We start from the raw sequence: 26,888 nt of genomic DNA, 5'->3' as shown, positions 1-26,888 counted from the left end.
TCTCCTTTGTTAACCTATGGCATTTTACTTACTTTCATTTCTGCAGTTTTTTCTTTGCTGCCACTGGAGTATGATGTGCTTTGGCTTCTTTTTGAAGTCACCACATCATCGGGCCCCAAGAAATATTTAGTAATATCTGATGCACAAATGTGTACTCAATGCTGTGGCCTTTAAAATATCTAAAATATGTACATTGCATTTTTTTTTATCCATTAAACTACTTCTGGATGGCAGTTTCTGGTCTGCCATAGCCTTCTTTTACTATTTTATTAGTACTGTTCTCACTGACCCCCGTAACACTTACTGCTATTATTCATCTTTCTTTGTGGAAATAAACGCTCTGTGCTTCAGGGTTTATGTTAACCTTCTCCTTTCTAACTTGTTATAGGAAAAAAATCAGCAACTGACACATACTCACCACTTCATAGTAATTATCTATGAACGATGATAACCGGGAATATTAAGCGGGTCATAATAACATCACTACCTAGCAAGTCAGGGCTTGCATGACAGACACGGTATGATCCCGACCACTAGATGAGTAAATAAAGTTGAGGGTTGCCAGGTTCTCTCAGTTTGGGGCAGCTTTCCCAGCTTTATGTTTCACAATAAATTGATTCGGTCAAGTCTAGACACTGAAAATTACACATAAATACATTAATATGTTGGGACTTCAACTTGGCAAAGAACCTGGAATATTCACAGCTGAAAGAGAAAAACTGCTCCTGTGGTGTCAAATGAATAACTAAACATGACCTTTAAAGCAGTATTTATCCAGTTACCATAAAGAAGTTGGGAAGGCCCAGACTGCTAAGTGTTGTGTGTCTCTATCTCCACCTGCTGGACAACATGAAATATAAATGCAATAGGACGGAAATTTTATATATATGTATATAAACACACACACACACATATATATACGTATATCTATACATACATATATATTTTAAGATTTATCCATCTAAATTCCAGATGGTAGGTATTATTAAAATGAAATAGCAAATAATATTTCAGGAGATGAAATGCACAATACCTTGAAGTACTGCCATTCCTTAAATTCATTTAGATTACAGTGTGTAATCATAACTTTGGATCCATCAGGGCCCTTTGTCAAACACTGGTCATACTGCATGAGTTGATTAGCTTCGTTGATTCGAAAAAGCTATTAAAAAAAAAAAGAAAATAACAAGGCACCTTCTCTGCTGATATACATTATTTAAAAAAAAAAAGAAACTTAACTCATAATTAAACTCAATGACTATCTTATTTTTCTATAATTTTTCTGTATGTTCAGAATTCTATGTCCAAAGATAGAAACGATATTCATTTTGATATTAGCGAAGACTCCTGCTAACACTTAAAGGATTATGTTCTTTAGCTTCTTACATATAGAATGGGTCATTAACACATATTTATTATGTACCGACAGTGTGAGCAGATGAAAACGTGGAAACAGAGCTGATGATGTTTGACAATCTAAATTAGAGGCAAGAACAATACCCACATAAGGAAGTAAGAAAATATATTAGTGAAATATACCTTACTGGCAGCAACATCCTAGCTAATTTATTAGGGGAAAATGTGGAATACTGAACAATATTTGCAAATAAAATTACTACAGAGCTAGGCTGACATGGTTATATCCTCCCATAGGAATATATTCTAATCTCTTATATCAGAAATAAATTCTAGATTCGGATTGCTTGTGTGAAAACCCGATACTGCTATCATCCCCCTCATCTAAGTAAATGCTTTAGAACTGTCAGGTTTTTTTTACAGAATGTTTAACTTTACCCAAACAAACAAAATTATCAAATTAAAAAGCAAATGAAACCCCCTGATCAGTAAGACTAGCTGCTCCAATAAGTATGGTTATTTACCTGATTCCCTCCCATCCTGTGGCAGGGTCCCAGCTCAACAAAGCCTCCGTTTGTCTTCCCCATGCTATCAATGCAGTAGACAGTCTCAAGCCCTCTGATCTACAAAAATGAACAAAGAACCAAAGAGCAGGCAACAGTTTAGCTTTAGTGAGCTCTAGCAATAGGGGAAGAGAGTTTCATGCTAGATACTGCAGTTCACAGTGGAAGTCTGGGTACGTGTAATGCTAGGTTAAGACGAACTTGTCAGTCTTTGAGTAGCTCAGAGTATACCAGTTGTCTCTGAACTCATTTATGGTCTTGAAGTCCACACTGCAATGGGCTTACCCCAACTGAGGGCACTAGTCTATAGATTTTGATAAAATACCGCAGAAGAAAAAAAAATAAAAAGATCTGAAATACAATTCCAGGTTCATGAGAATTCATGTGGATGAGAAGCAAACAGAGCACAGTTCCCTAACCCCAGTGGCAGCAGACCCTGGCCCTAGATGTCTAGACCAGATTGAATATGTAAGAAATGGCTGTGCGACAATTTTGGCAGCTGTCTCCAAGAGGCCCAGGGGACAAAAGTTAGGGCAGATGGGCCAGGCAGTGAGACGTTACTCTGACTATGAATAATATGGGTGAGAAGCAAACACAGGGGTTCATCTTTGGAATGCATATTTTCCCTTTTCTGGAAATACTACATATTTGTCAACTCAATTATGAATTACTATAGTATTTGGATAAAATGTTTATTGTTTCATTCGGTCAGCAAATATTGACTGAGCACCTATGATGATAAGTGCTTTAGAAGACACGAGGAGAGAATCAAGTCATGGGCCAGGGCCCTCACGTCTGTAGCGAGACTGAGGGCTAAGCGTCCAGCAGGATAGAGGGATGGGCATGTGGAGAAAGGAGCCTCTTGCCCTGCTTGGAGGAACACTGAAGACTGTCTGTCCCCAGGGAGACATGGGGTTTATAAGGGCTTACCCTGCAACGTGCAGGGAATGCTGAGAAGTGAGGTGTAACGTACAGGGGCCAGAGTGGGGATAGAGGTTAAAGTGAAGATATATTTAGGGATGAGTTTATAAAGGGGGAACAGAAAATTCCACCTATTCATTCACTCATGACTTTATTTATTCATCAAATATTTGGTGAGTACTGTGTCCGGCATGTTGTAAGGTCTGTTACACCAGAGAACAAAATAGATAAAAGATCCCTGCCCCAGCGAGCTTACATTCTAGGGAGGGAAAGACAGAATATAAGCAAAAAACGTATCATGTTTGGAAGTGGTAAGTGCTATGGAGAAAAGAAAAAGAAGAGCAAGTTCAAGGTGGGGGCTAAGAGGGTTCTGGGGACAGCAGGCAGACTCTCCCTGAGAAGGTAACATCGGAGCAGTCTTGAGGTATATACAATTGACCCTTGAACAACGCAGGGGTTCGGGATGCCAACCCGCTGCACAGTCAAAAACCTGTATGTAACTTTTGATTTCCCCAAAACTTCACTACTAATAGCATACTATTGCCCGGAAGCCTTACCAACAACAAACATAGTCAATTAACACATACTTTGTATGTTATATGTATTATATACTGTATTCTTACAATAAAGCAAGTGAGAGAAAAGAAAAATGTTAAGGAGATCATAAGGAAGAGGGGCGCCTGGGTGGCTCAGTCGGTCAAGTGTCTGCCTTGGGCTCAGGTCGTGATCCCGGGGTCCTGGGATCAAGCCCTACATCGGGCTCCCTGCTCAGTGGGGAGCCTGCTTCTCCCTCTGCCCCTCCCCCACCCCACTCCCGCTCACGCGTGTGCTCTCTCTCTCAAATAAAATCTTAAAAAAAAAAAAGAAAGAAAATCATAAGGAAGAGAAAATACATTTCCTATACTGGAAGAAAACGCATGTATAAGTGAACCTGTGCAGTTCGAACCCGTGTTGTTCAAGGGCCGGCTGTATAAATGTCAGGCCCGGCGAAGAGGCTGACTTTGCTTTCGGGCAGAGGGAACAGCAGAAGCAGGAGCGTGTGGGTAAGGGGGGCGGTGGGGCCGGAGAACAACGGGGCCAGATTGTACAGTGGCCTCAAGGCCACTAGGAAGGGCTCTGCCTTCACTCCACTGCCCGTTTCTAACAGAGGAGTTACGTGACCTGATTCACAGTTTAAAAAGATCACTCTGCTGCTTTAGAACAGGCTGCAGCGAGGCAAAGTTAGTCTCAGAGATGTAGGGGCTTAAAGCACAGTACGAAGGGCTCAGATCTGGGAACTGGATGTGAAGTGCGAGAGAAGAGGAAACAAAGGAGAAGCCAAGGTTTTTGGTCGGAGCAATCAGCAAAGACCGGCTGGGGAGGGGAGAGAGGGAGCTCGGGTTTGGATACGCTGAGTCTGAAGTATCTGTTAGACAATCCAGTGGAGATATCAAGGAGCATGTTGGAGGTACTTGTCTGGGCTCCAGGAGAGAGATTTGGGCTGGAGATAGAAATGTGAGAGTCGTTAGCATGTAGATGGCTGCAAAGTCAGGAGACTGACCGAGATCACCAGGAGGAGTCATTCCTTTTATGTAGAAGGCACTATATTAATCCGGTGTTCTTGGGGATTAAGAGTACCAAAATCTGGTCTGGACTTCCAGGGGCTCATGGTCGAGTTGGGAGTCACACGTGGTTTGCTACACTAGAACACAGAGGTGAAATAAGGGTATGGGCGGGTGGGGGGAAACGTATTAAACCAAGAGGTGAACAGCATAAGGGTCGGCTTCTTTTATTCCCAAACTCTGACTGTTGGAATCCCTCGGGCTGGATCCCGTCTTTTATCTATCTCTATTTTCTCCCTAGGTGAGTTCATTTGGTTTCATGAAACAATATACCTGCCGCTGGCTCCAAATGTACATTCCTCTTTTCTGGGCTTCAATTTCACAGCTGCACCTGGCTGTCTAGTAGGCACCTCACACGACCAGAACGCTGATAAAGAACTTGCCATTCCCAACCCTTCCCCTTTATCCCCTCCACCAGCGTCCCCACCTCAGCTGCCACCTCAGCGGCTACTCAAAGGAAAACCAAAACTAGTCATCTTGGCCCACATCCTTCACATCCCCATCCATCAGCGACCTGCCTCCAGATGAATTATGTATCTCACATTGGTCTGCTTCTCTGCATTCCATTTTTGACTTCCTGGTCTCAGCTCCCATCGTTTCTCACCGGAACTACCCTACTAGGTTTTCTAACTGGCATCCCTGTTTCTACTCTAAACCCTCACAACAGGGTGATTAAAAAGCAAAGCATAAATCAATTTATGTTACCTCCTTAAAACCCTCCCATGGCTTCCTACACCCACAGGATAAAGGCCTCCCTCCTCACTAATCTCCTCTTTTCTGATTATCACAAAGGCAAAGCATTTCCTGACTCAGAGCCTCCAACCTCATCATTTTCTCTGCTTGGAACACTCTCTCTTGGCTCTCTGGTATATCATTCAGATCTCAGATTAAATGCCACCTCTTCAAAGAAGGCTTCCGTAATCTGTCCCGACATCCTCCTGAACATCACCTGTTTATTTCCTTTGTAGGCCTCACCACCATCTGCCATTACCTTCCTTGTCTTCTCTGTTGTTGTCTCTTTCCCCCACTAGCCCAAGGGGAGAGACCTTTCCCTGATGAAAAGGCCCTGCCTGTCTTGTTTCATGTCTAGGAGAGTGACTGGCACACAGTAGGCCCTTGACCAGTAGCTGTTGAAGACGTAACTAAGCAACAGTACTTAGGTTTGAAAGTTCACAGCACGTTTAATACACTCACGAGGCAGCAGCACTGAGGCTCGTGGGTGCATAAAATCAGAAATGAGGTTACAGCAATGTCCACAATAGCCAAACTGTGGAAAGAGCCAAGATGTCCATCGACAGAGGAATGGATAAAGAAGAGGTGGTGTATATATACAATGGAATATTATGCAGCCATCAAAAGGAATGAGATCTTGCCATTTGCAACGACGTGGATGGAACTGGAGGGTATTATGCTCAGCGAAATAAGTCAATCAGAGAAAGACATGTATCATATGACCTCACTGATATGAGGAATTCTTAATCTCAGGAAACAAACTGAGGGTTGCTGGAGTGGGGGCTGGGGTGGGAGGGATGGGGTGGCTGGGTGACAGACACTGGGGAGGGTATGTGCTATGGTGAGTGCTGTGAATTGTGCAAGACTGTTGAATCTCAGATCTGTACCTCTGAAACAAATAATGCAATATATGTTAAGAAAAAAAAAAAAAGAAGAAGATAGCAGGAGGGGAAGAATGAAGGGGGAAATCAGAGGGGGAGACGAACCATGAGAGACGATGGACTCTGAAAAACAAACTGAGGGTTCTAGAGGGGAGGGGGGTGGGAGGATGGGTTGGCCTGGTGATGGGTATTAAAGAGGGCACGTTCTGCATGGAGCACTGGGTGTTATACGCAAACAATGAATCATGGAACACTACATCAAAAACTGATGATGTAATGAATGGCGATTAACATAACAATAAAAAAAATTTTTAAAAAAGAAATGAGGTTACAAAGGCAAGTCTGGAAAAACAAATGACAACACCAATCAATGCCTTGGCCTGATTTACTTATTTTCAGTTACCATTAATTCATTCATTCATTTGACAAGCATTGTTTGAGTGCCTATTGTATATGGGGCTCTCTGCATTAGTCCATTGGGACACAATGGTGAACCAGGTCCTGAGCATGGAGACTGGCTGCTATGAGAACCCATGGAAAGATCAAGAACTCAGTCTTTGTATTGTATATGGGGGTCTCTGCATTAGTCCAATGGGACACAATGGTGAACCAGGTCCCGAGCATGGAGACTGGCTGTTATGAGAACCCATGGAAAGATCAAGAACTCAGTCTTTCTGCTTGGGTGGGGGATGAATAAGAAAGGCTTTTTTAGAATTGGTGCTCTCTAAATTGAGAGCAATAGGATAAGTTGGAATTAGCCAGGAATAGGACTTGGAGGGAGGGGAAGGAGGAGCTGCAGGGAGTGGACATCAGATGGAGAACCGTAAGTCCAAAAGCTGAGAGCAGGGGACACATTGGTCGGGTGGAGTGGGGGGGGGCCTCAGGAGAGGTGTTAACGGTCTGGTGGAAAGGTGGGGGAGATTACCATACAGTTTTTAGAGAAACTTTGCCCCAAGAATTCTTCTCTTTCACTCACACATTTCCATCTCTCTCTGCCTTCTCCCAAACTCAGTCCCCAAACACACACACTTTGAGATCTGAATACTGGCCAGTACTTACTTCTCCCCATTCGACATTTTTGGGTGGCAAAGGGTAGTGTGAAGTTATGTCATAAGCTATTTCTTCCATGAACCATTTGAAACTTTTGCAGTTGTGATCTTCTCGAAATTTTTTCAGCTCAGATATATCTCCATATGGTAATGCCTTTGATTCAGGACGACTAGCATAGAAGTAGTCTTTGTATTCATCCCACCAAACCTCTACAACTCTAACATAGTTCTGTGAAAAAGAAGATATTGTTAGAAAAAGAAAAATATCTGCAATGCCGTAAATAGCCCACCTTAGACACATGAAATATGACCAACATATAACAAACTCATTTTGATAGGACCTGATATTTAATTAAACAAATGCAAGTGAACTAATGACCCAAATATGTCAATTGCTAAGCATAAAATGTCATGCATGTTCAACTAAGAAGTGACGGACACAGAATCTGACATCACCGAGCTGTAAAGATCATATATTCTAAGATCGTATGTTCTATCCACCGTCTAGAGGAAGAAGGTGAAGTTCAGAAAGGGTTTAGGAGAGGCTGGCTGGACATGGATGCTCCTTTACCCAGAATAATCTCTTTCTATTAGAACCACACTACGAGCATGTGTAGGGAAAAGGCTCATTTCAGAACCCATCACAAAAAACAATAGCTCTGTTTGCAAGTGGCTTTTTGGGTCATGTTACGACTATAATAGAACCATTTTGCTATCACCCAGAATTAACCAGATATTTTCCCCAGTTGATGCATTTTAAGAAAAAGCAATTAAGGAACAATAAAATAAGCTGATATTGTGATAACTGACAAAGACCTATCTTCTAAGGTTTAATGGAATGAATGCATGCAGACATGAATATTATGACAGATTGAGTACATAATCTAGTCCCTTGTTCTTCTACATTGTTCATCAGCAAATTTTCTCTACAGAAGGCCAGAGAGTAAGGATCTTTGGCACAGTGGGCCACATGGTCTCTGTAGCAACTACTCAACTCTGCTGTTTTCATGAGAAGGTAGCTTACACAACACGCAGACAGATGGGTGTGCTGGTGCCCGCTATCACCTTATTTACTAAAACGGGCTGGATTTGGTCTAAAGGCCATCATTGCTGAGCCCTGTTTTACATCAGGAGTAGAAAACACCTCGTGCAGCAGAAACTAATGATGTACTCCATGTTGGCTAACTGAATTTAAATTAAAAAAAGAAAACACCTTGCGTTCAGGTTACGATTCTCCCAGGCTATGACTACCAAAGGGTGAACACAGGCATGCTGTTGCAAAAGCCCCTGGGTTCCAAAAAAGTTGTATGTGGTAGGATCGCACAAGAACACATAATATTATTGCTAAATAGTCTTAACTTTTGCGAAGTCATCCGAAATTAGACACAGCCCATGTCTTCTAGATACTAATGAACGTGATGAATTCAGTGCAGACACATACGGTTACAGCAACACGAAGGAGGAGCATTTCATTGTTTGGGAAGGAGAAGGCCAGAGGGGCAGCATGGAGGGGCCCAGGACAGCTCAGTCTTGAAGGAGTGGTTCATTATGTGGGAATGGTATTCAGGGTAAAGAGAAACCCAAAAGAAGTGTGACATATCATGGTGCATTTGGAGTCCTGCAAGTAGTTTCCCACAGCATAGCTTGTCGTGTTTTGTGAATATGAAAAAGCATTTAGTGTCTGGTATATACTAAGCACTCAAAAAGTGTTAGCTATTATCATTATTCTTTTTTAAGGACTTTGAATTTTATCCTTTAGCTGAGAGCCATCAAAAGGCTTTAAGCAGGTACAGACATCCGATTTAATTTTCAGGGGAATAACACTGGTGGTGAGTGGAAGACGGACTGAAAGGGGTTGCAGCTGATGACAGAGAGCCAAGTAGGAGGCTATTTAATATCCATGGGAGAGATTCGAGCACCTGTGCGAAGCACAGAAAGGAATGGATTTCAGAGATATGTATGAGGTAGAATCTTCAGGGCTCGGTAAGGTGGGAGGGAAGGGAGGAAGACTACCCTAACATCCCCCCCTAAGTTTCATTCATGGGCAAACAGAGAATGCAGGAAAAGGAATTGCTTTTGGGAAAAAGTTAAAAGTTCAGCTTTGACTACACTGAGTTTGAAATGCCTGAGGGTCATCTAAGAAGATCATTCTAGGGGACAACTGCCTATCAAAGTCGGAAGCTCCAAGAAGACAGACGAGCTGGATAAATAGACGTAAGCCATTGGAACGCTGTGGTTGGAGTGGATGATGGAGGGAAAAAAAAGTGCCTGGCCCACTCTAGGCACTCACGAATATTACATTTATTGGGTCATTTTTACGATATGTACAGTTAATTTTTAGAGTGGATAAAGATTTCCCTCTCATCTCTTTTCCTTTCCCTTGTAGCACAGGCCTTCATGAATCAATGTGACTTTCCATTAATTCTTCGTGTTTATGGGTCCAACTCCAAGGGCAGGTTCTTTTCCTGCAATGCCAGTCTGGCCTGGTATTAATTTGGTGCTCTTTGTTTTATCGCGGATATTTTAATCTCATCTCCTCTTGTAGCTGGGGCTCCATTTGGCCATTTCTATGATAATTTGGCTAGTTAGAAAGCTGTGTTCATTCCTAAGACCTTTCCATCTCTGCTTCTATTATCTATTTCCCTTTAAGGAACTGTTCCAAGTTGCATCTGCAGCCAATAATAAACTTCCTTCTGCTTTTGACTTGGTTTAAGGGCTCCAGAAAATGAATGGAATCAGACTCCTATGCTCTTAGAATTTATGAAAGCAGCCCAACTAAAGAAACTTCAAAGTTGCTCAGTCAAGAATAGAGCACTTAATCTTCCTAGCAGTGGGACATTTGGCCTCTGTGTGAAGCTTTTTTGCTTTGTCCCTGGTTTGAGGGACAAAAGATACTAATCTTTTGCAAGCATTGTTCAAAAATTTGATTTTGTTTACTGCACAAGCTCCTAATGATTAATTTTTTTAGACCAAACAAAAATAATATTTTACTCATGTGAAAATAGTAGAAGCTGATATTTTCCTTTCAACTACTTTCCTACAGAGTGGCAGGTTTTTTTTTTTTTTTTTTAGTTTCTCTGAGATGTCTTCTCATGGAGAACATTCAATATAGAAATCTTAATCAGAATGGGATACAATGAATAATCTTAAAAAATAATAAGATCCCTGATAAACATAGATGCAAAAATCCTCAACAAAATATCAGCAAGCTGAATTCAACAATACACTGAAAGGATTATACACCATGATCAAGTGGGATTTATTCCAGGGATGCAAGGATGGTTCAATGTCCACAAATCAGTCAACATGATACACCACATTAATAAAAAGGATAAAAATCATATAATTTTCTCAATGGATGCAGAAAAAGCATTTGATAAAATTCAACATGCATTTATGATAAAAATTCTCAACAAAGTGAGTATAGAGGAAACATACTTCAACACAACGGAAGCCACATATGACAAGCTCACAAGCTAACATCATACTCAATGATGAAAAGCCAAAAGATTTCCATCTAAGATCTGGGACAAGGATGCCCACTCTTGCCACTTTTATTCAACTTAGTGTTGGAAGTCCTAGCCATGGCAATCAGACAAAAAAAAGAAATAAAAAGCATCCAAACTGGGAAAGAAGAAGTTAAACTGTCACTATTTGCAGATGACATGACACTTTACATAGAAAACCCTAAAGACTCTACCAAAAAGCTGTTAGAACTAATAAATGAATTCAGTAAAGTTGCAGGATACAAAATTAATATACATAAGTCTGCTGCATTTCTATACACTAATAGTGAACTATCAGAAAAAGAAATTAAGAAAATAATCCATTTATAATTGCATCAAAAAAAATCTAGAAATAAATTTAACTAAGGAGGTGAAAGACCCATACTCCAAAAACTGTAAGATGCTGATGAAAGATATTAAAGATGACCCACAAAAAAATGGAAAGATACAGCACACTATGGATCGGAAGCATCAATATTATTAAAATGTCCATACTACCCAAAGCAATTTACAGATTCAGTGCAATCTCTGTCAAAATACCAGTAGTATTTTTCATAGAATGGGAACAAATAATCCTACAATTTGTGTGGAACCATAAAAGACCCTGAATAGCCAAAGCAATCTTGAGAAAGAAGAACAAACCTGGAGGTGTCATGCTCCCTGATTTCAAATTATACTACAAAGTTATAGTAATCAAAACAGTATGGTACTGGCACAAAAACAGATTCATACCTCAATGGAACAGAAATAAACCCATACTTATATGGTCAATTAATCTTTGACAAATGAGGCGAAGGGGAAAAGACAGTTTCTTTAATAAATGTTAGGAAAACTGTACAACTACTTGCAAAAGAATGAAACTGGATGGCTTTCTTATACCATATACAAAATAAACTCAAAATGGACTAAAGACTTAAATATAAGACCTGAAACCATAAAACTCCTAGGAAAACATTGGAAGCAAGCTCTTGGACAACATTTTTTTGGATCTATCTCCTCAGGCAAGTGCAACAAAAGAAAAATAAACAAATGGGACTACATCAAACTAAAAAGCTTTTGTATGGTGAAGGAAACCATCAAAAAAATGAAAAGGCATCCTATTGAATGGGAGGATATTTGCAAATGATCCAACCAAACAGGGGTTAATATCCAAAATATATAAAGAACTCACATGAGTCAATATCAAAAAGCAAACAATCCAATTAAAAAATGGGCAGATGACCTGAACAGACATTTCTCCCAAAAAGACAGACAGGTGGCCAACAGACACATGAAAAGCTACTTAACCTCACTCATCATCAGGGAAACCCAAATCAAAACCACAATGAGATATCACCTCACACCTGTCAGAATGGCCACCGTCAAAAAGACCAGAAATAACAAGTGTTGGTGAAGATATGAAGAAAAGGTAACCCTTGCGTGCTGTTTTTGAAAATGCAAATTGGTGCAGCCACTATGGAAAACAGTATGGAGATTCCTCAAAAAATTAAAAACAGAACTACCATACAACCTAGCAATTCTACTTCTGAGTATTAATCCCAAGAGTACAAAAACACTAATTCAAAGAGATATACGTGCCCCTATGTTCATTGCAGCATTATTTATAATACAGTTTATAATTACAATAGCCAAGATATGGAAGCAACCTAAGTGTCCATGGATAATAGTGATAGATAAGAAGATGTGGGGTATACAGATATACACACACACTCACACACACACACACACACACACACACACACAATGGAATATGACTCAGCCATAAAAAAGAATGAAATCTTGCCATTTGTTAGAACACGGATGGACCCAAACGGACAACAGAGCTGGTATTATAGTAAGTGAAATAAGTAAGGCAGACAAAGACAAATACCATATGATTTCACTTCCATGTGGAATCTAAAAGACCAAACAAACAAACAAACAAAGCAGAAACAGATTCATAGACGCAGAGGACAAACAGACGGTTGCCGGAGGGGAGAGGGGAGAGCAGATGGGTGACACAGGGGGAGGGGAGCAATGCACAGCATAGGGAACAGAGTTAATAATATTGTAACCACTTTCATGGTGACGGATGGTAGCCAGATTTATTGTGGTGATCACTTCACAACGTATATACGTGTTGAATACCTGCGTACACCTGTATCGTATGTCAACTCTACTTCAAATAAAAACAAAACAAAACAAAAACGGTAAGGGGTTTCATGAATAAGTCCAGCTTAAGTTAAAAGGGAGAACGAGCGCTGACTGCTTAAAAGCTTTATCTCATTCAGTGAGCGGCCACTGAAGTGACTACCACGGTGTGTGGTATATCAGCAGGGCACGTGTGGTCCAGAGCTCCCTAGGCTTCCCTCCTTGTATCCAAAGACTCACCTTCAGAGTTGGAGAAGACCCGACATAAATGGGCGGAGGATTCCCTTGCCAGCCCTCGAGACGGTAGATGTGACCAACACGAGAGCAGGGGACAAACAGTAATTTGCCACCACACTGCCATATCTATCAAGGAAAAACACACGTGGAAGTTGTTTCAAATATCAAAATAAATTATACTTGAAAATTTCTCTTATAAATGTAAATATAAAACCTAAATTAGATAACAGTGTCCATGGGGAATTCATAAATGAAACGAATCCTAAAATAATGTGTTTTTCAAACTCATATAATAACAAACAAGGCCATAAGAATGCAGTAATGTTCTGCGACTCAGGGCCCCTTGTGTACCTGTAGCATTAAACACATTTTGCCCAGTGTAACCTTGCAAAGTCACTCAGATTCTTCATTCCTGATATCATTCACCATTTCCACGGCTAATGGATTTCCCACCTGGCTGATTATTTTAATAACCTCCAAACTGGCTTCTTCACCTCCAGCTTCTCTCAACTCAATGCTATCCCTATGTATAGTAAGATTATTTTAGCTGAAGGGCAACTTTGGGTCATGTTATTCCCTTGCTTAGTATCTTCAGTAGGTTACCCCTGCTTATTAAATTCAGTAGAAATCTCTTGGCTCGGCATTAGAGGCCCTCCTCAATACAATCCTAACGTACCTGTCCACTTCCTCTTCTTGGACGTCTTTCTTACTCAGGCTGTCAGATTCTGCTAAACTGGGCTCCTCACTGTTTCCTGAACGCATTCTTCATGTTCCCACCTTTGTACCTTTCCCCAGTCTATTTGCTCTGAGGTCTCCTTCCCCTTCCTTTATCTCTGTTTATCGATATCATGCCCACCTTTCTAGTTTGCCTCAAATTCTCCCTCCAGTATGATGCTGTTTCTTAATCACATCAATTGAATGCCATCTACCTTCTTATCATATTATGAATTTAATTCTAATCTCTTCTTATGAACTCTAAGTTCCTTGAGAGCAGGGACTGAGTTATTCTTCTTCTGTCTTTGGACATTTAAGACAAGAGGCTATAAGTATCTGTTTAATTCAAACTGTGATATAGTTCTCTTTCTTTCTTGGGGGCAGTGGGAGGGAGGGGTTGGAGCATGGATGGTATTATTGTCCAAGGACTGCCTCAACAACAGGGGCTGCTGATGGAAGGCAGCTCCAATATCAGTCTGAGGATGCACAGTCATGGCTGGGATCTGCTTCTGTCCTGAATCATGTCCTATAGTGATAAAGGGTAACTGTGTCAGTGGATGGTCAAATGTGGCCCCCATACAGGCAGATTCCCTAAAGGGCTTTTGTAACAAAAGGCTCCAATGTATAGAAAGCCTGGAGGGTAAGGTAGGGAGTGGAAAGAGGAGGTATTTTCATTTTTTAAAAAGATTTATTTATTTATTTTAGAGAAAGAGAGAGAGAGAATGTGTATGTGTATATGTGTATGTGTGCGAGCAGGGATGGGGGCAGAGGGAGTAGGGGAGAGAGAGAATCCTCAAGCAGACTCCCCACTGAGCGCAGATCCTGATGCAGGGCTTGATCCCAGGACTCCGAGATCATGACCTGAGCCGAAACCAAGGGTTGGACACTTGACTGACCGAGCCACCCAGGCGCCCTAGTATTTTCATTTTTGAAGTTTGCAGGCTTCAATGTTGAGATGAGCCATGTAAATATGTAAGAAGTCCGGAGTTTGCATTTTGCCCTATTTTTCCCCAAAGGCATGCATTTTTGTTAGTCATCCTTTATAATTTAGAGAAATGCATTAAACAGTTTTTTCCCCAAAGAAACCAGCCTTATCTGAAAGTCACAAAAGTCGGTAACTACTTAGAGAATTGCATTCGTTTAAATGAAATGTTACCTTGTATGAGATCTCAAAGTTTTCACCACCCCAAATCTGGAGACCTGGATCATACAGACCCAGTTCAAAGAAGAACTCTCGTTCAATGGCAAATAATCCGCCAGCCATGGCAGGGGACCTAAGCGAAGAAACACTGCAATAACTATTAAAGATAAACCCCCAGTACCCCTTCACCAACAGACAACAGCCCTTTTGGAACACAGTTTAAATAATGCACAGAAGAGACAAAACCGATGGCCAAACATTAAGAAATTACAAAGCCTTCACAAAACAATCTGTTTATAATTTAATGAATTTACTCTGATTTCTATCCGAAATCCAATTTACAGTTCATTACAAATTAGAGCATTGCACCATTTTGCCATTAGAGGGCGCCTTAGTTCCTCTGTTGGTTTGAAAATTAAGCCCTGAGAGTTAGTTAAGATAGAATTTTCTCTTTCAGTCCTAAAAATACTGAGCCATACAGCCATGATCTGCTAACTGCTCCTACCAGGATTTATGAGTCATTCTAGGATGAGCGCAACCATAGACCATGGAGTAGTCTGTCATTTTTAAATTTTATAGCTCAGGGGCATGCCAAATAAAGGTGTAAATCATGGCAGAACAGTCACAGTTCATTCAGAGTTTGCAAATGTAGCACAGAAACGACACAGGAGAATGAGACATTAGCTATTTACTGTGTCAGGAGGTAGGAATGCCAGGGGCTTCTTGAATGGAATCTTGAATTGGGTCCTTTTTGGGAATAGACCACTCACATCTCTAGAGGAAATGATAAGGGGAATCATTTTCATCCTGTTCCCCACTCCTCCCCACAATTAATGATTAATGCATCATGATTCCTAAGCAGCCTCCTCCACCTGAGTACCTTCTTCATCATCACACCTAATATTCAACCTGTCACTAATTCCTATCGATTCCACCTTGAAAACGTATCTGGAACCTGTCACTGCTGCTTAGACCGAGCTCCTAGACCAAGCTCCCGTCACTTTCACTGCTATGGCAACACCCTGACCTTGTCTCTTCCTCTGTTCTGCCCCCATGCACATCTAATCCCACGGCAGGCAGAGCAGACTCCACATGGGCCCCGGGGGCACGCGCCTCTCCCGGCTCTCCACGCTCAGCGGGCTTCCTCCAGCCGAGGTCTCCGCTGCTCGCTCACGCCTCCAGCACGACAAACGCCCTTCTCGCTCAGGCTGTTCGCTCTCCCGAAATGTTCTTCCTCCCTGTCCACAGGGCTGACTCCTGGCCTTTCAGGCCTCAGTCTGAAGGACACTTGAAAGGTCAGGGAGGCCGTTCGGGCTCCTCGCGGCCGGATTAGCTTCTCCCTCCCCTAAGCTCCATGTACCCTGTGGTTTGTCTTTGTACCACTTTTGGCCATTGCTATTCCAGAGTGATTTGTGTAGCGATCTGTTTAATTTCTGTCTCACCCATTATATTCTAAGTGCCATGAGAGAACCCATCTTTGAAAAATTTATCCCCAGAAAACAATGCCTGGCACATTGTAAGCACTCATTAAATATTTGTTGAGTGGATAAATAATAAATCAAGTAATACTTTCAATATTAAAGGAAATCACATCAAGCAGAAGTCATTCTCTTATGCCTCTTCTTCTTAAGGTACGCTGCCTGACTTGGTAAGCAGAACTACTGCATTCTTGGTTATTTTCATGGCACATTTATTTCACTGTCATTTACAGTTACTCTGTTGTAACCATGCCTTTTTGATCTTTAAATGTATTCCCGCTTATCTCAGTATATATTTAAAAATGCATCTTACATGAAAACCGGTGAGTTATTTAAAGGGAAACCCCCCCATGAATTTTTCTAGCCCACTTAAAAAAATTTCCTTTACTAGCCAAGCCCATGGAATTGGCAGAAATATAAATATAATCATTACTCTTTATTTTGTACATCCAGGAGTACTCATTAAATCAAGTAGGTAAGTAGTAAATTCCTGGACTGTTTCAGAAAAGAACTTCAAAGGGAAATTTGGAAAGTGTCAAAGCTTAAAATTCTATAATTTCCTTATGTTTGCCATCTCAGTATTTTGATATCATGACCCACCCAGATCCCACCAGCATTTGCGTGACATTGGAAACACTTTCCCAAAACAGAGTTCTAGCATTATCAGTGGTATAACAAGGAGAGAGAGACCAAAAGCAGAACCATAAGATCAGAAAAAATAAGACACATTTAGAAGCTATACTAACGTAAGACAAAAAAGTTTCATTTGCAGTCACTCTTGAAAGGCAGTAAATGTTTCCATTAAATGACCAATAGAGTAGCACAAACTGTTCTATTTGTCCCTGAAGAAGGGACAAAAGCTGATTTCGGAATAAAGTTTCCTTTTAATCAAATGTTTTTCTGAGAAGGAAGTAGTAAAGGATTCTATGTAATATTTTCCAAAGTCATGTATTTTTAGGTACCAGACTTAACCGGTACAAAATTAGTTATTATGAGTTAGCATACAAAACAAAAAGAAGAAAAAGACAAGAAATCTCTTGCTATTTGCCTTTCATTGTTAACACTACAGCCAAGGGATCAAAGTGGACATAAAACTTGGATTGGAAATACTTTATGCATTTTAAATTTACAGAATGAAATTATGGTCAAAAGAATAAAATTTGATGTCTAGTCTACTAGGACAGGAAGGCAAAGATTTTTTTCACTTGTATTTGAAAGCAATGACATATAACCTCCCCCCTCCCAACACCCCCAAAATGGAGTTTGCATTTAGGGAAAAAACAATTACAAAGAAGCAAATGTGCATTCAAACCTCGGAAATAATGCAAGGGAAAAAATCTCTTACAGACTCTACGACAACATCTATAGTTTTAATATCAAGTATTTTTAGCTTGGCAAGAGGTTAATATGTTAGCAGCAACTGGAGAAAAGAAAAACATGTAAGTGATTTAGTGATTACCGATATGGTTCAGTTTTTGTCTTTCTCATTCTCTTCTCTCGAGGGGTCAGAGGCACCCGTTTCCAGAGCATACTCCAATCCCATGCTCCTCGGGCATACCCATCTTCGTCACCACCCCCTTGGGGTACCATTTCATATGTGTTGCCATTTATGACGTCTATAATCGGCACAGTGCAAATGGTTCTGTGTTGTGTTGATGATGCAGCAAAGATGAAATGGAAGGGTATGTATGGACCCACACATTTATACAAGTACATGGGGAAGGGAAAAAAAAAAAGTACTTAGATAGACATTCCATGTAAGAAAATAAAGTAGTAATCTTTACCGATAAGGTTCAGTTTTATGTTTTCTTTTGGCCTTTTCCTTGTGGCTTAGAGGAATACGTTTCCATAGTAAACTCCAGTCCCAGGCCCCTCTGGCAAAACCATCTTCGTCCCCACCTTGCTGCGGTTCAATGGAATAATCATTCCCATCTATGTAATCTATTAGAGGTACAGTACATGTAGTTCTGAAACATTTACAGAAAATGAAAAAGCATTTAAGAACCCAAAACTGACTAGTTTAGCATGCCTAACTATATTATCTCTTTTCATTACTGATTTTTTTCTTTTTTTTTTTTTTTGCATTACGGGACTTTAATACCTAATGGGAAACTGAAGCAAATGAATGTCTTTAAAAGTCAAGGAACCCTTTTTTTGTAAGGGAAGGACACAGGAGACCGCTCCTTTGGCTTACAGACAATGTCAGGGACAAAGAGCCACGTCTTTGAACTTAACAGTGCTTTCTCATTTTTACTTTTGTCCTATAGGCAACTTTCTCTTGGTAATTTTGCATTACTTACAAGACTTTCCTGCTTGTTATTTTCCCTCCTTATTCCTCCATTAAATAAAAATGAGTATGAATGTGAGTGTGAATGTGTCTCTGAGTGTGAATGTGAGTGTGACCGTGTGTGAGCGAGTGCGTGTGTGTGTACGGAAATAATACCCACTACATTCTTAGCGGTTCTCCCAACTCTTTGTTGCTTTCTATTCCTTTGGAAAAAGTTATTATGAAAATCTGTTTCTATTCCTTTACTTGATCTTCTTTTCCTGCTCCTTTTATTGCAATAAACAGCTTTCATTGCAAAAAAAAAAAAAAAAAATACTGTATTGTATTCCTGCTTTTTTTAAAAAAGAAAAAAAAAAATCCCTCAAAACCTGAAGAACTTTAGTGGTCTGAGAACTCAAAGCAAAAAAATACCTTGTATTTGGGCTTCATAAAATGCTAGTCCTATATGACCAATTAGGTGTAGGATCAACTCTGCAAAGATAATTTGGCACCAAGCTTGTCTTAATGCTCATCTTATCAGACAGGATTTTAAAAATGCATTTCCTGAAATAGAGATTGCAGCTTTTCTTAACCATGTTAAGGTGCTTTTTAGATGTTTTAGAAGCCAAGGAGAAGAGAAAAACCTACAGGGCATAGAATTCTGATGTGGGGGACGTGGATTTGAGACAGGTACTTTATTCTCCGCAGACTGTGGATTCCCAGGGGACAGTGAGGGCGGGGTGGGGGGGTGGGGGGTGTCACTGTGGGATATATGTGGGATTGCCACAGGACCCTGCAGAAAACCACTTCCTCATTGCGCCTGAAGACTGCTAGTTTTCACCTGGAGAGGGGAAGGTGTGTTATCTTTCTTCACTTCTCATGATTCTCAGATTTCTAAACAAATAGTGTAAAGTGTCCCAGAGAGATCTCGGTTTGATAGTTTATTAGCTGTTTGAATCAGGGCAAATCAATTAATTTCTCTAGGCTTCAGTATCCTCTTCAGTACAATGGAGCTAATATCTATCTTGCAGGGCTGCTGTGAGGACTAAATCAGCATGTGAAAAATGTTTATGATAGGCCTTCATACTAAATGGTCTGATGATTAAATCCCCCAAAGTTCGCCCTTTGATGCATATTATTCACCACAGAGACATGTTTTTTTCCCCTCAATTCCGAAATAGTCAGAATTCTGCACTAAAAGAAAGGAAGGCTTCTGGAACTAGGAGACTGATGCTGCCTTCTAGTGTTCAGACATTTCTGTAAACGTAATGGCGACTGACACACTTCCATGGAATAGTTGTCTATTTCTAAACTTTAAAGTTTCTATAGGAACCCAAAGCCTTGACACGCGTCACAGCTGGTCTGAAGTAATAATTCAAAAGGGCATGAAAAACCAAAACCAATTGGTGTAATTTCAGAGTGTGCGCTTTCAAGTCTTTGGAACCGTAACCATAGTGTAGACGGAGCAATTAATGTTACTCTTCGAGAAAGCTTCTGGAGCTAGAAGATGTCTGTTCAATAACCCGACCACAAGACCATTCTTGGGTGAGACCGCCTCGGCTTATCCCAAATGCCTGACTGACTGCGTCTGAATCAGCCCCAAGGATCAGCCTGCCCCCCACCCCTGGAAACGAGTTGAAGGATCACACTTAAAACACAATGCTTGAGGCGCTGAGTGGAACTGGAATCAGGAGAATGAGAATATTATTTGTCCTTCTAGGACAAGGTTTACTTTTCACCCAGGAAAGAAAAGAAAGCAAGGTAATGTTACCTGTCCTTGGAAATGGGGGCTACAAGTGGTGCATACCAGTTAACGGCCACCTCACAGTGGGCATCAAGGTATATCAAGACCTTAAAGAAAAGAGGCAGGGTGAAAGAACACTCCTCATATATGGCACATCATATAGCACACACAATTTAAAATTAGACGCTAATATAAATCAGCATGAGAGTCCATTCTGATATACGAGTTATCTGTTTAATCAAGCCAGCATTTTCAATTTAAAAAAAAAAAAATCTGAAGGGTACTTAAAAACCTCTATGATCGTTTAGTTACCAAATCCAAGATGCTGACATGGTAAATATCCAATGTTTCCTACCTGTCCAAGTTTGGCCTTCTGGGCACCAATACTTCGTGCTTGAATCAAACCTTCTCTTCTCTCATTTCGAAATACCTTCACTAAGCCATTCCACAGCTTAATATAGTCATCTAGTTTTCCTTTTAAGTGTTCTATGAATAAAAAAATTCAGTCATTATAAATTATGTCTATGAACCAGTTAGACTATTATTTTTCTCAAGAAACAGGAATGGGCAACAGGTCCTTTGGGCAGTCAACTTGAAACAAACAGACCGAATGTTTGTGGGGAAGTCAGGTAGTATATATTATTTCAGTTGATTTTTTGAGCTTAATATGCCTACAGAGAACTGGTTAGCCTGAGAGTTATCAAAGATCTCTCCAAACATTAAATATATGACGACTAGGCCAGCTGACAGGAAAACTTTTTTTAAAAAAATCCACATTTTAAATGTCATATCTAAAAGCTTTAAGGCAAACATTTTGTTTGCTTTGGCAGAAGTAACGGCTCCAGATTTCTGAAGATACACAGACTATAAATCACATTGTGTGACCTTATTGGAGTCTCCATAAGGTATAGGTTAACATTGTTCCTGGGCCATCTTCCTCCAGCTATGATCAGTGTTGAAGGCTGCAGTCTTGGTGTTATAAATATAGTTCCCATCAAGTTGGCAAGTAATAATCAAAGGATCCAATTTTCTCCAATTTGGGGTATTAACAAGTATATGTATGTGTGTGTGTGTGTGTGTGTGTGTGTGTGTGTGTAATATGCATATGTAAATATTTAAATGTAATATTTAGATATAATGAATAAATATACATGTATATATTTGCGATCTGGTGGAGGAAACTGTTAATAAAAACAAGACACATTTGCCGATGTTTCCACCTTGGTTTTCCAGTGCTAGAGTATAGTTTTTATTTGTGTCACTATGAGCCCTTGAAATCGGCCCATCACAGCCACACCTAGCTCTTGGATCTCTAAAGATGTTTCTTGGAGACACAATTATTTTTAAGTTGTTTAAAATTTTGGACCATGAATACATACAACAACAACAAAGAAGCTGTATTTATTTATTTTTGAAGATTTATTTATTTATTTATTTGAGAGCGACTGAGTGAGAGAGAGCACATACGAGGCGGGAGGGAGGGGAGTGGTAGGGGGGAGAGAAGCAGACTCCGCCCTGAGCACAGAGCCCAACGTGGGGCTTGATCCCAGGGCCCCAAGATCGTGACCTGAGCCGAAACCAAGAGTCGGAAGCTTAACCGACTGCGCCACCCAGGTGCCCCAGAAGCTATATTTCGTGATGTGCTGGTGGTTAAGTGGTCAAATCAGGCTGTACACTTAATACTTGACTCATTTTTAGGGAGCTTATAATTAGAAATATACCTACACATGGGTATTCAGAATTGAGAAGAAAAAAATTTTTCCTTTTTCTATTTTGGCATCCAGTTTTAATGAGTATTATAAATAAAATTCTCCTGCTGAATTATATTTTTTTCCCAGAGAAATCTAGGTACTTTTCCCTTCAATTTAAGTAATTTTTTTTTTAAATCTTACCTTACTTTTTTCAGCTTAGTAACAATCCTGAATTTCTTTAAGATTTTATTTATTTATTAGAGAGAGAGACAGAGAGAGAGAGTGGAGGGAGGGGCAGAGGGAGAGGAAGAGAGAGAATCTCAAGCTGACTCCTTGCTGACAGGGAGCCTGACACAGAGCTTGATCTCACGACTCTGAGATCACCACCCCAGCCGAAATCACGAGTCAGACGCTCAATCGACTGAGCCACCCAGGTGCCCCAATCCTAAATTACTTTTTAAAAAGCCTTTCTGAATTCCAGTTCAGGGCTCTTTTGGCTATGCAATCTATATAAATCTAAAATGAATTGCTATGGCCAGAAATGAGTTCTTCAAATTTAGATTCCTAGTTCAGGTGGCCCAAAAGATCAGTTGGTCAATCAAATGACTTCTGGCTTCTTTGGGATCCTGCACTGTGGTAGACTCTAAGAATGTTCAAAAGATTCACCTCTCCTTGGGGAATAATTATTCTCTCCAACCTGCTGAGGGCAGACCAGACCATGTACCTCGCCACAGTCAGTGAGATGGGGACAAAATGTTGTGAGGCACTTGTGAGCAGAAGTGTTAAAATCCCACTGGCGCTTCACCATTAGTTCTTCCTCTGCACGAGGCAGGCGACGTCTGAGATCAGGCTGCCCTGCCGTGGAGAAGTGGGGCAGAGCCGGGGCTGACCCACAGAAAACACGATATAAGCCTTTATGGTTATAAGCCACTGAGAGTGTGGAGTCCCATTTTACCTTGGCCCCACTTAGCCTCAAGCTGGCTGAGGTACACGCATGGAGGAGTGTGCTCTATTTAAAGGCCCCCCACCTTGTGTAGAGAGGACACTGTATTTTCCAGAAACCCAAGTGTTATGTGCAGCCAGCTTCCTTTGCAAGGTATTATATTAGTAAAGTATTTTGTCATTAAAAGAAAAATTACAACTCACACTTTTACTTTCTGTATACATCAGGGAAAGAATGAACCAAGTTTTCACTCACAGGACAGGACTGACAAATTTTAAGGTTGTTTTAAAATTGGGAAGGTTAAAGACCTTCTGTACTTCCGTTCAAGAGTAACCCCAACAAATGCTTCTCTGTACTCTCAAAGCTAAGCAGGCCCTGCACTTGATTGCTATTAAAATGTGTTATAAGAGGCTGAATATTAGAGGTCTGTAACAACAGAAACACTGATCACAAAAAAATTAAGGTAAAATGGATAGAAAACTGAAGTCTAAAATTTTGTGCTCCTTTTCTGAAGCCAAGCAGTTATTTTAGGGTGGGAAACACATTTTAGTGTATTTTCACTTTTTTTTTAAGGATATGCTAAGCTTCTCCTTGTATTAATAACATAGGGCTTCTTAAAAGCAGCGTAATCACATACGTGAGACTTCTTAGTTATTTTTGTAGATGTAGGTTTTTCTAAATCTAAAATATTGTCGGTACCAACAGCACCACTTTAAAACGTATTTTCAAATATTTATCTTGAGGCAGGAATAGAATTCTTAATGAAAACACTCCTGTCGTAGAAAATTGCAACCAAGATGAGATGTCTAAGTGAAAGGGCATTTGATAGGACTAAAAAGTTTAAAGTTTACATTCTTTAGTGTAATTAAAAGTGACTAGTTGAAAAAAGTGATTAGTTGTACAGAGATGAGGGGGAGAGGATATCGGCCATATTTCTATTTCTTCTCCGTGTGAACGTATGTATACAAGATCAAGATTCTCGTCATGTCCTTGCCAAAACAGCAGAGGTTTATCTAGACTGCAAGAGCTACAAATTAAGTTTTGGAGAAAGCTTCTGTAAAACTGTTCTGAATGGTATTTTCATGCTACCCATGTTCTGTCTGCACCTCTAACATATTCAGTGGTATCACTACTTGTACACAAAAATTCTCTGCAAAACTTATTTGCCAAAAAGCAAATATCCTGCTGTTAGTGAGTAGCCTGAGCTCTTCGGTCAGTTTTCAAAGAATTCAACTCAGTTTTATGACAAGCAAAGAGGAGTAAGTAAATATCCAGTCTGGGTTTCAGCAGGACAATTACATTTTTTACTTAGCATGCTGATTTGGGGTCTGAACTACAGCATTATCTATCTTCTAATACTTGTGCCATTCAGAAATAGATTCAGCTTACAATAATGGATCTACTTAAAGGGAAAAATGTTAATTTAAAAAACCCACTTATCTGGAAAACCACTGCTCAATCTCTCTCTTGCCAAATTGAACCAAGGCTAACCAATACCTCCCTAAATGTTGTAATAGCTGACTCCTTAAAAAGAATAAAAAATAACACGCAATTTCCTTTTATTCAACATACTAAATCAAATATAGAACAAAATAAGCTTCAGTAAATACTTTCTATTATAAATAACAATGGTCATGGTTTCTGGTGAAATTCAATATTTGCATCATTGTTCAAGTGCAAAATACAGGCTATTAAACAGGTATATGGATCTCACTTTGACAATCATGGATGGAGCATCAGGTGGCGTTATAATATACACACAATTGCACCTTTCAGTCTTTCAATAAATTATCTCCATGACCAAATTTTTATAAAATCCAAGACCCAGAGAATTGGTATAGTGTAAGATGGTAGGTAGTTAAATACACAGATTTATGAGCCTGTAGATTTGGATCCGTCTGTTAACTACTATCTCTGTGGCGTTTGGCAAGTTACTTAACATGTCTGAGCCTCATGTGTAAAATAAAGATAATAACAACATCCATCTCAAGGATTACTGTCAGGATTAAACAAAATAATTCATATACAATGCTTGGCACAGTGCCAACTTGCTGATCATAGATGCTATCAATAGATGCTAATTATTAATCTTTAAAGCTAATTATTTTAAAATTACATTCTGTAATTGTTCATAATTAACTTATTTCATAGACAAAATGTCATTTTTCCATAGTCATTACCTTTATTACTGAAATCATCAATTAACACAATTTCTGCTAAATATTTCCTTGGAGTCCTTTTAATTACACTGTGGACTGTTCTCATGAGGGTTGACCATCCTTCGTTATGGAAGACAATGACAACACTGGAAGTGAGCAGGTTTTCATCATAATGCCAATACTTGCATCTGCAAAAGGAAAATTTCACCGTATTTATTTAGAGGTAATCTATAATGCGGGGTTTCAAACTTACTATGATTATGCTTTCTGATTGGATTAAATATTATTGACTTAACCAATGTATTCACACTTACTATGATTATGTTTTCTGATTGGATTAAATATTATTGACTTAACCAATGTAAGTGAATGAAACACAACCTTTTATGTCTTAACAGAAACACAAAATAGAAGAGAGAAGCTGCTATGAGATGCAGTGACTCATCGACAGAACTCCTTTCTAACCAACTGGCACTTGCTGTGTGGATAAAGAGAATTAATTTCTCAATATATGCTTCCCAGCTGGGGATGCTTAAGATATTATTTACAGCTATCAGGGCTGGGTTGTTTTTTTCCATGACTTAGATCTCGGTTTATTTTCCTTTTTAAAACTTAAGTTTCTAGTGCAAAGGATTTATTTCACTTGCTGTGTAGAAACCACTATGTAGCTGTTTTTGAAAGCTGTATTGTTCTAATACGGTTCAAACATTCAGAAAAAAAAAAAAAACACTAAATAGGCTGACCTGTGGCATATAGCAGACATTAAAAAATTAACTGTTGAATGAATCTTAAAGGTTCTAGTACTGTTTAGTTATTAGATTAGCTAAAGGATATTTAGCTATTTTATTTTATTGTTTTATTTTTTTCATTTAAATTCAATTAGCTAACATATAGTACATCATTAGTTTCTGATGTAGTGTTCAATGATTCATTAGTTGCATGTAACACCCAGTGCTCATCTCATCACGTGCCCTCCTTAATGCCCATAACCCAGTTACCACATCCCTCTACCCACCTCTTCCACAACCCTCAGTTTGTTTCCCTGGAGTCCAGAGTCTCTCATGGTTTGTCTGCCTCTCTGATTTCTTCCCATTCAGTTTTTCCCCCCTTCCCCTATGATCCTCTTCGCTACTTCATATATTCCACATATGAGTGAAACCATATGATAATTGTCTTTCTCTGCTTGACCTATTTCACTTAGCATAATACCCTCCAGTTCCATCCATGTTGATGTAAATGGTGGGTATTCATCCGTTCTGATGTCTGAGTGATATTCCATTGCTTATATGAACCACATCTTCTTTATCCATTCATTTGTTGAAGGGCATCTTGGCTCCTTCCACTGTTTGGCTATTGTGGACATTGCTGCTATGAACATTGGGGTGCATGTTCCCCTTCTTTTCATCACATCTGTATCTTTGGGGTAAATGCCAGAAGTGCAATTGCTGGGTCGTAGGGTAGCTGTATTTTTAACTTCTTGAGGAGCCTCCATACTGTTTTCCAGAGTGGCTGGACCAGCTTGCATTCCCACCAACAGTGTAGGAGGGTTCCCCTTTCTCCGCATCCTCACCAACATCTGTCGTTTCCTGCCTTGTTAATTTTAGCCATTCTAACTGATGTAAGGTGGTATCTCATTGTGGTTTTGATTTGTATTTCCCTGACGACAAGTGATGTGTAGCATTTTTTCATGTGTCTACACAAATTATTTGAAACAACTGAAGTAGGAATAAAGTTTTCTAATTGAAAGGAAACTCCAAACAGGGCCTGATAAACACT

The 26,888-nt window shown here is 39.9% G+C and overlaps 1 protein-coding gene across 2 annotated transcripts in view; it reads right to left on the bottom strand.

The window, feature by feature from the left end:
• The window catches only part of GALNT7 (polypeptide N-acetylgalactosaminyltransferase 7), a 141,084-nt gene that overhangs the window by 4,829 nt on the left and 109,367 nt on the right, over positions 1-26,888 (bottom strand). Inside the window, exons 3-11 of one of the 2 annotated variants that reach the window (XM_036075536.2) lie at positions 25,134-25,300; positions 20,675-20,805; positions 20,347-20,426; positions 18,094-18,276; positions 14,847-14,964; positions 12,980-13,102; positions 7,114-7,332; positions 1,881-1,979; positions 1,034-1,162 (exon numbers count right to left, since the gene is read on the bottom strand). In XM_036075536.2, the coding sequence (XP_035931429.1) occupies positions 1,034-1,162; positions 1,881-1,979; positions 7,114-7,332; positions 12,980-13,102; positions 14,847-14,964; positions 18,094-18,276; positions 20,347-20,426; positions 20,675-20,805; positions 25,134-25,300 (1,249 nt within the window). Of the gene's footprint in view, positions 1-1,033; positions 1,163-1,880; positions 1,980-7,113; positions 7,333-12,979; positions 13,103-14,846; positions 14,965-17,768; positions 17,952-18,093; positions 18,277-20,346; positions 20,427-20,674; positions 20,806-25,133; positions 25,301-26,888 lie in introns of both variants that reach the window. The other variant, XM_036075535.2, reaches the window with a different exon arrangement.

Source organism: Halichoerus grypus, chromosome 3 (assembly GCF_964656455.1).
Source record: "Halichoerus grypus chromosome 3, mHalGry1.hap1.1, whole genome shotgun sequence".
NCBI lineage: Eukaryota > Metazoa > Chordata > Mammalia > Carnivora > Phocidae > Halichoerus > Halichoerus grypus.
The sequence above is the reverse complement of the archived record's forward strand: the minus strand, read 5'-3'. Positions and strand labels throughout refer to the sequence as shown.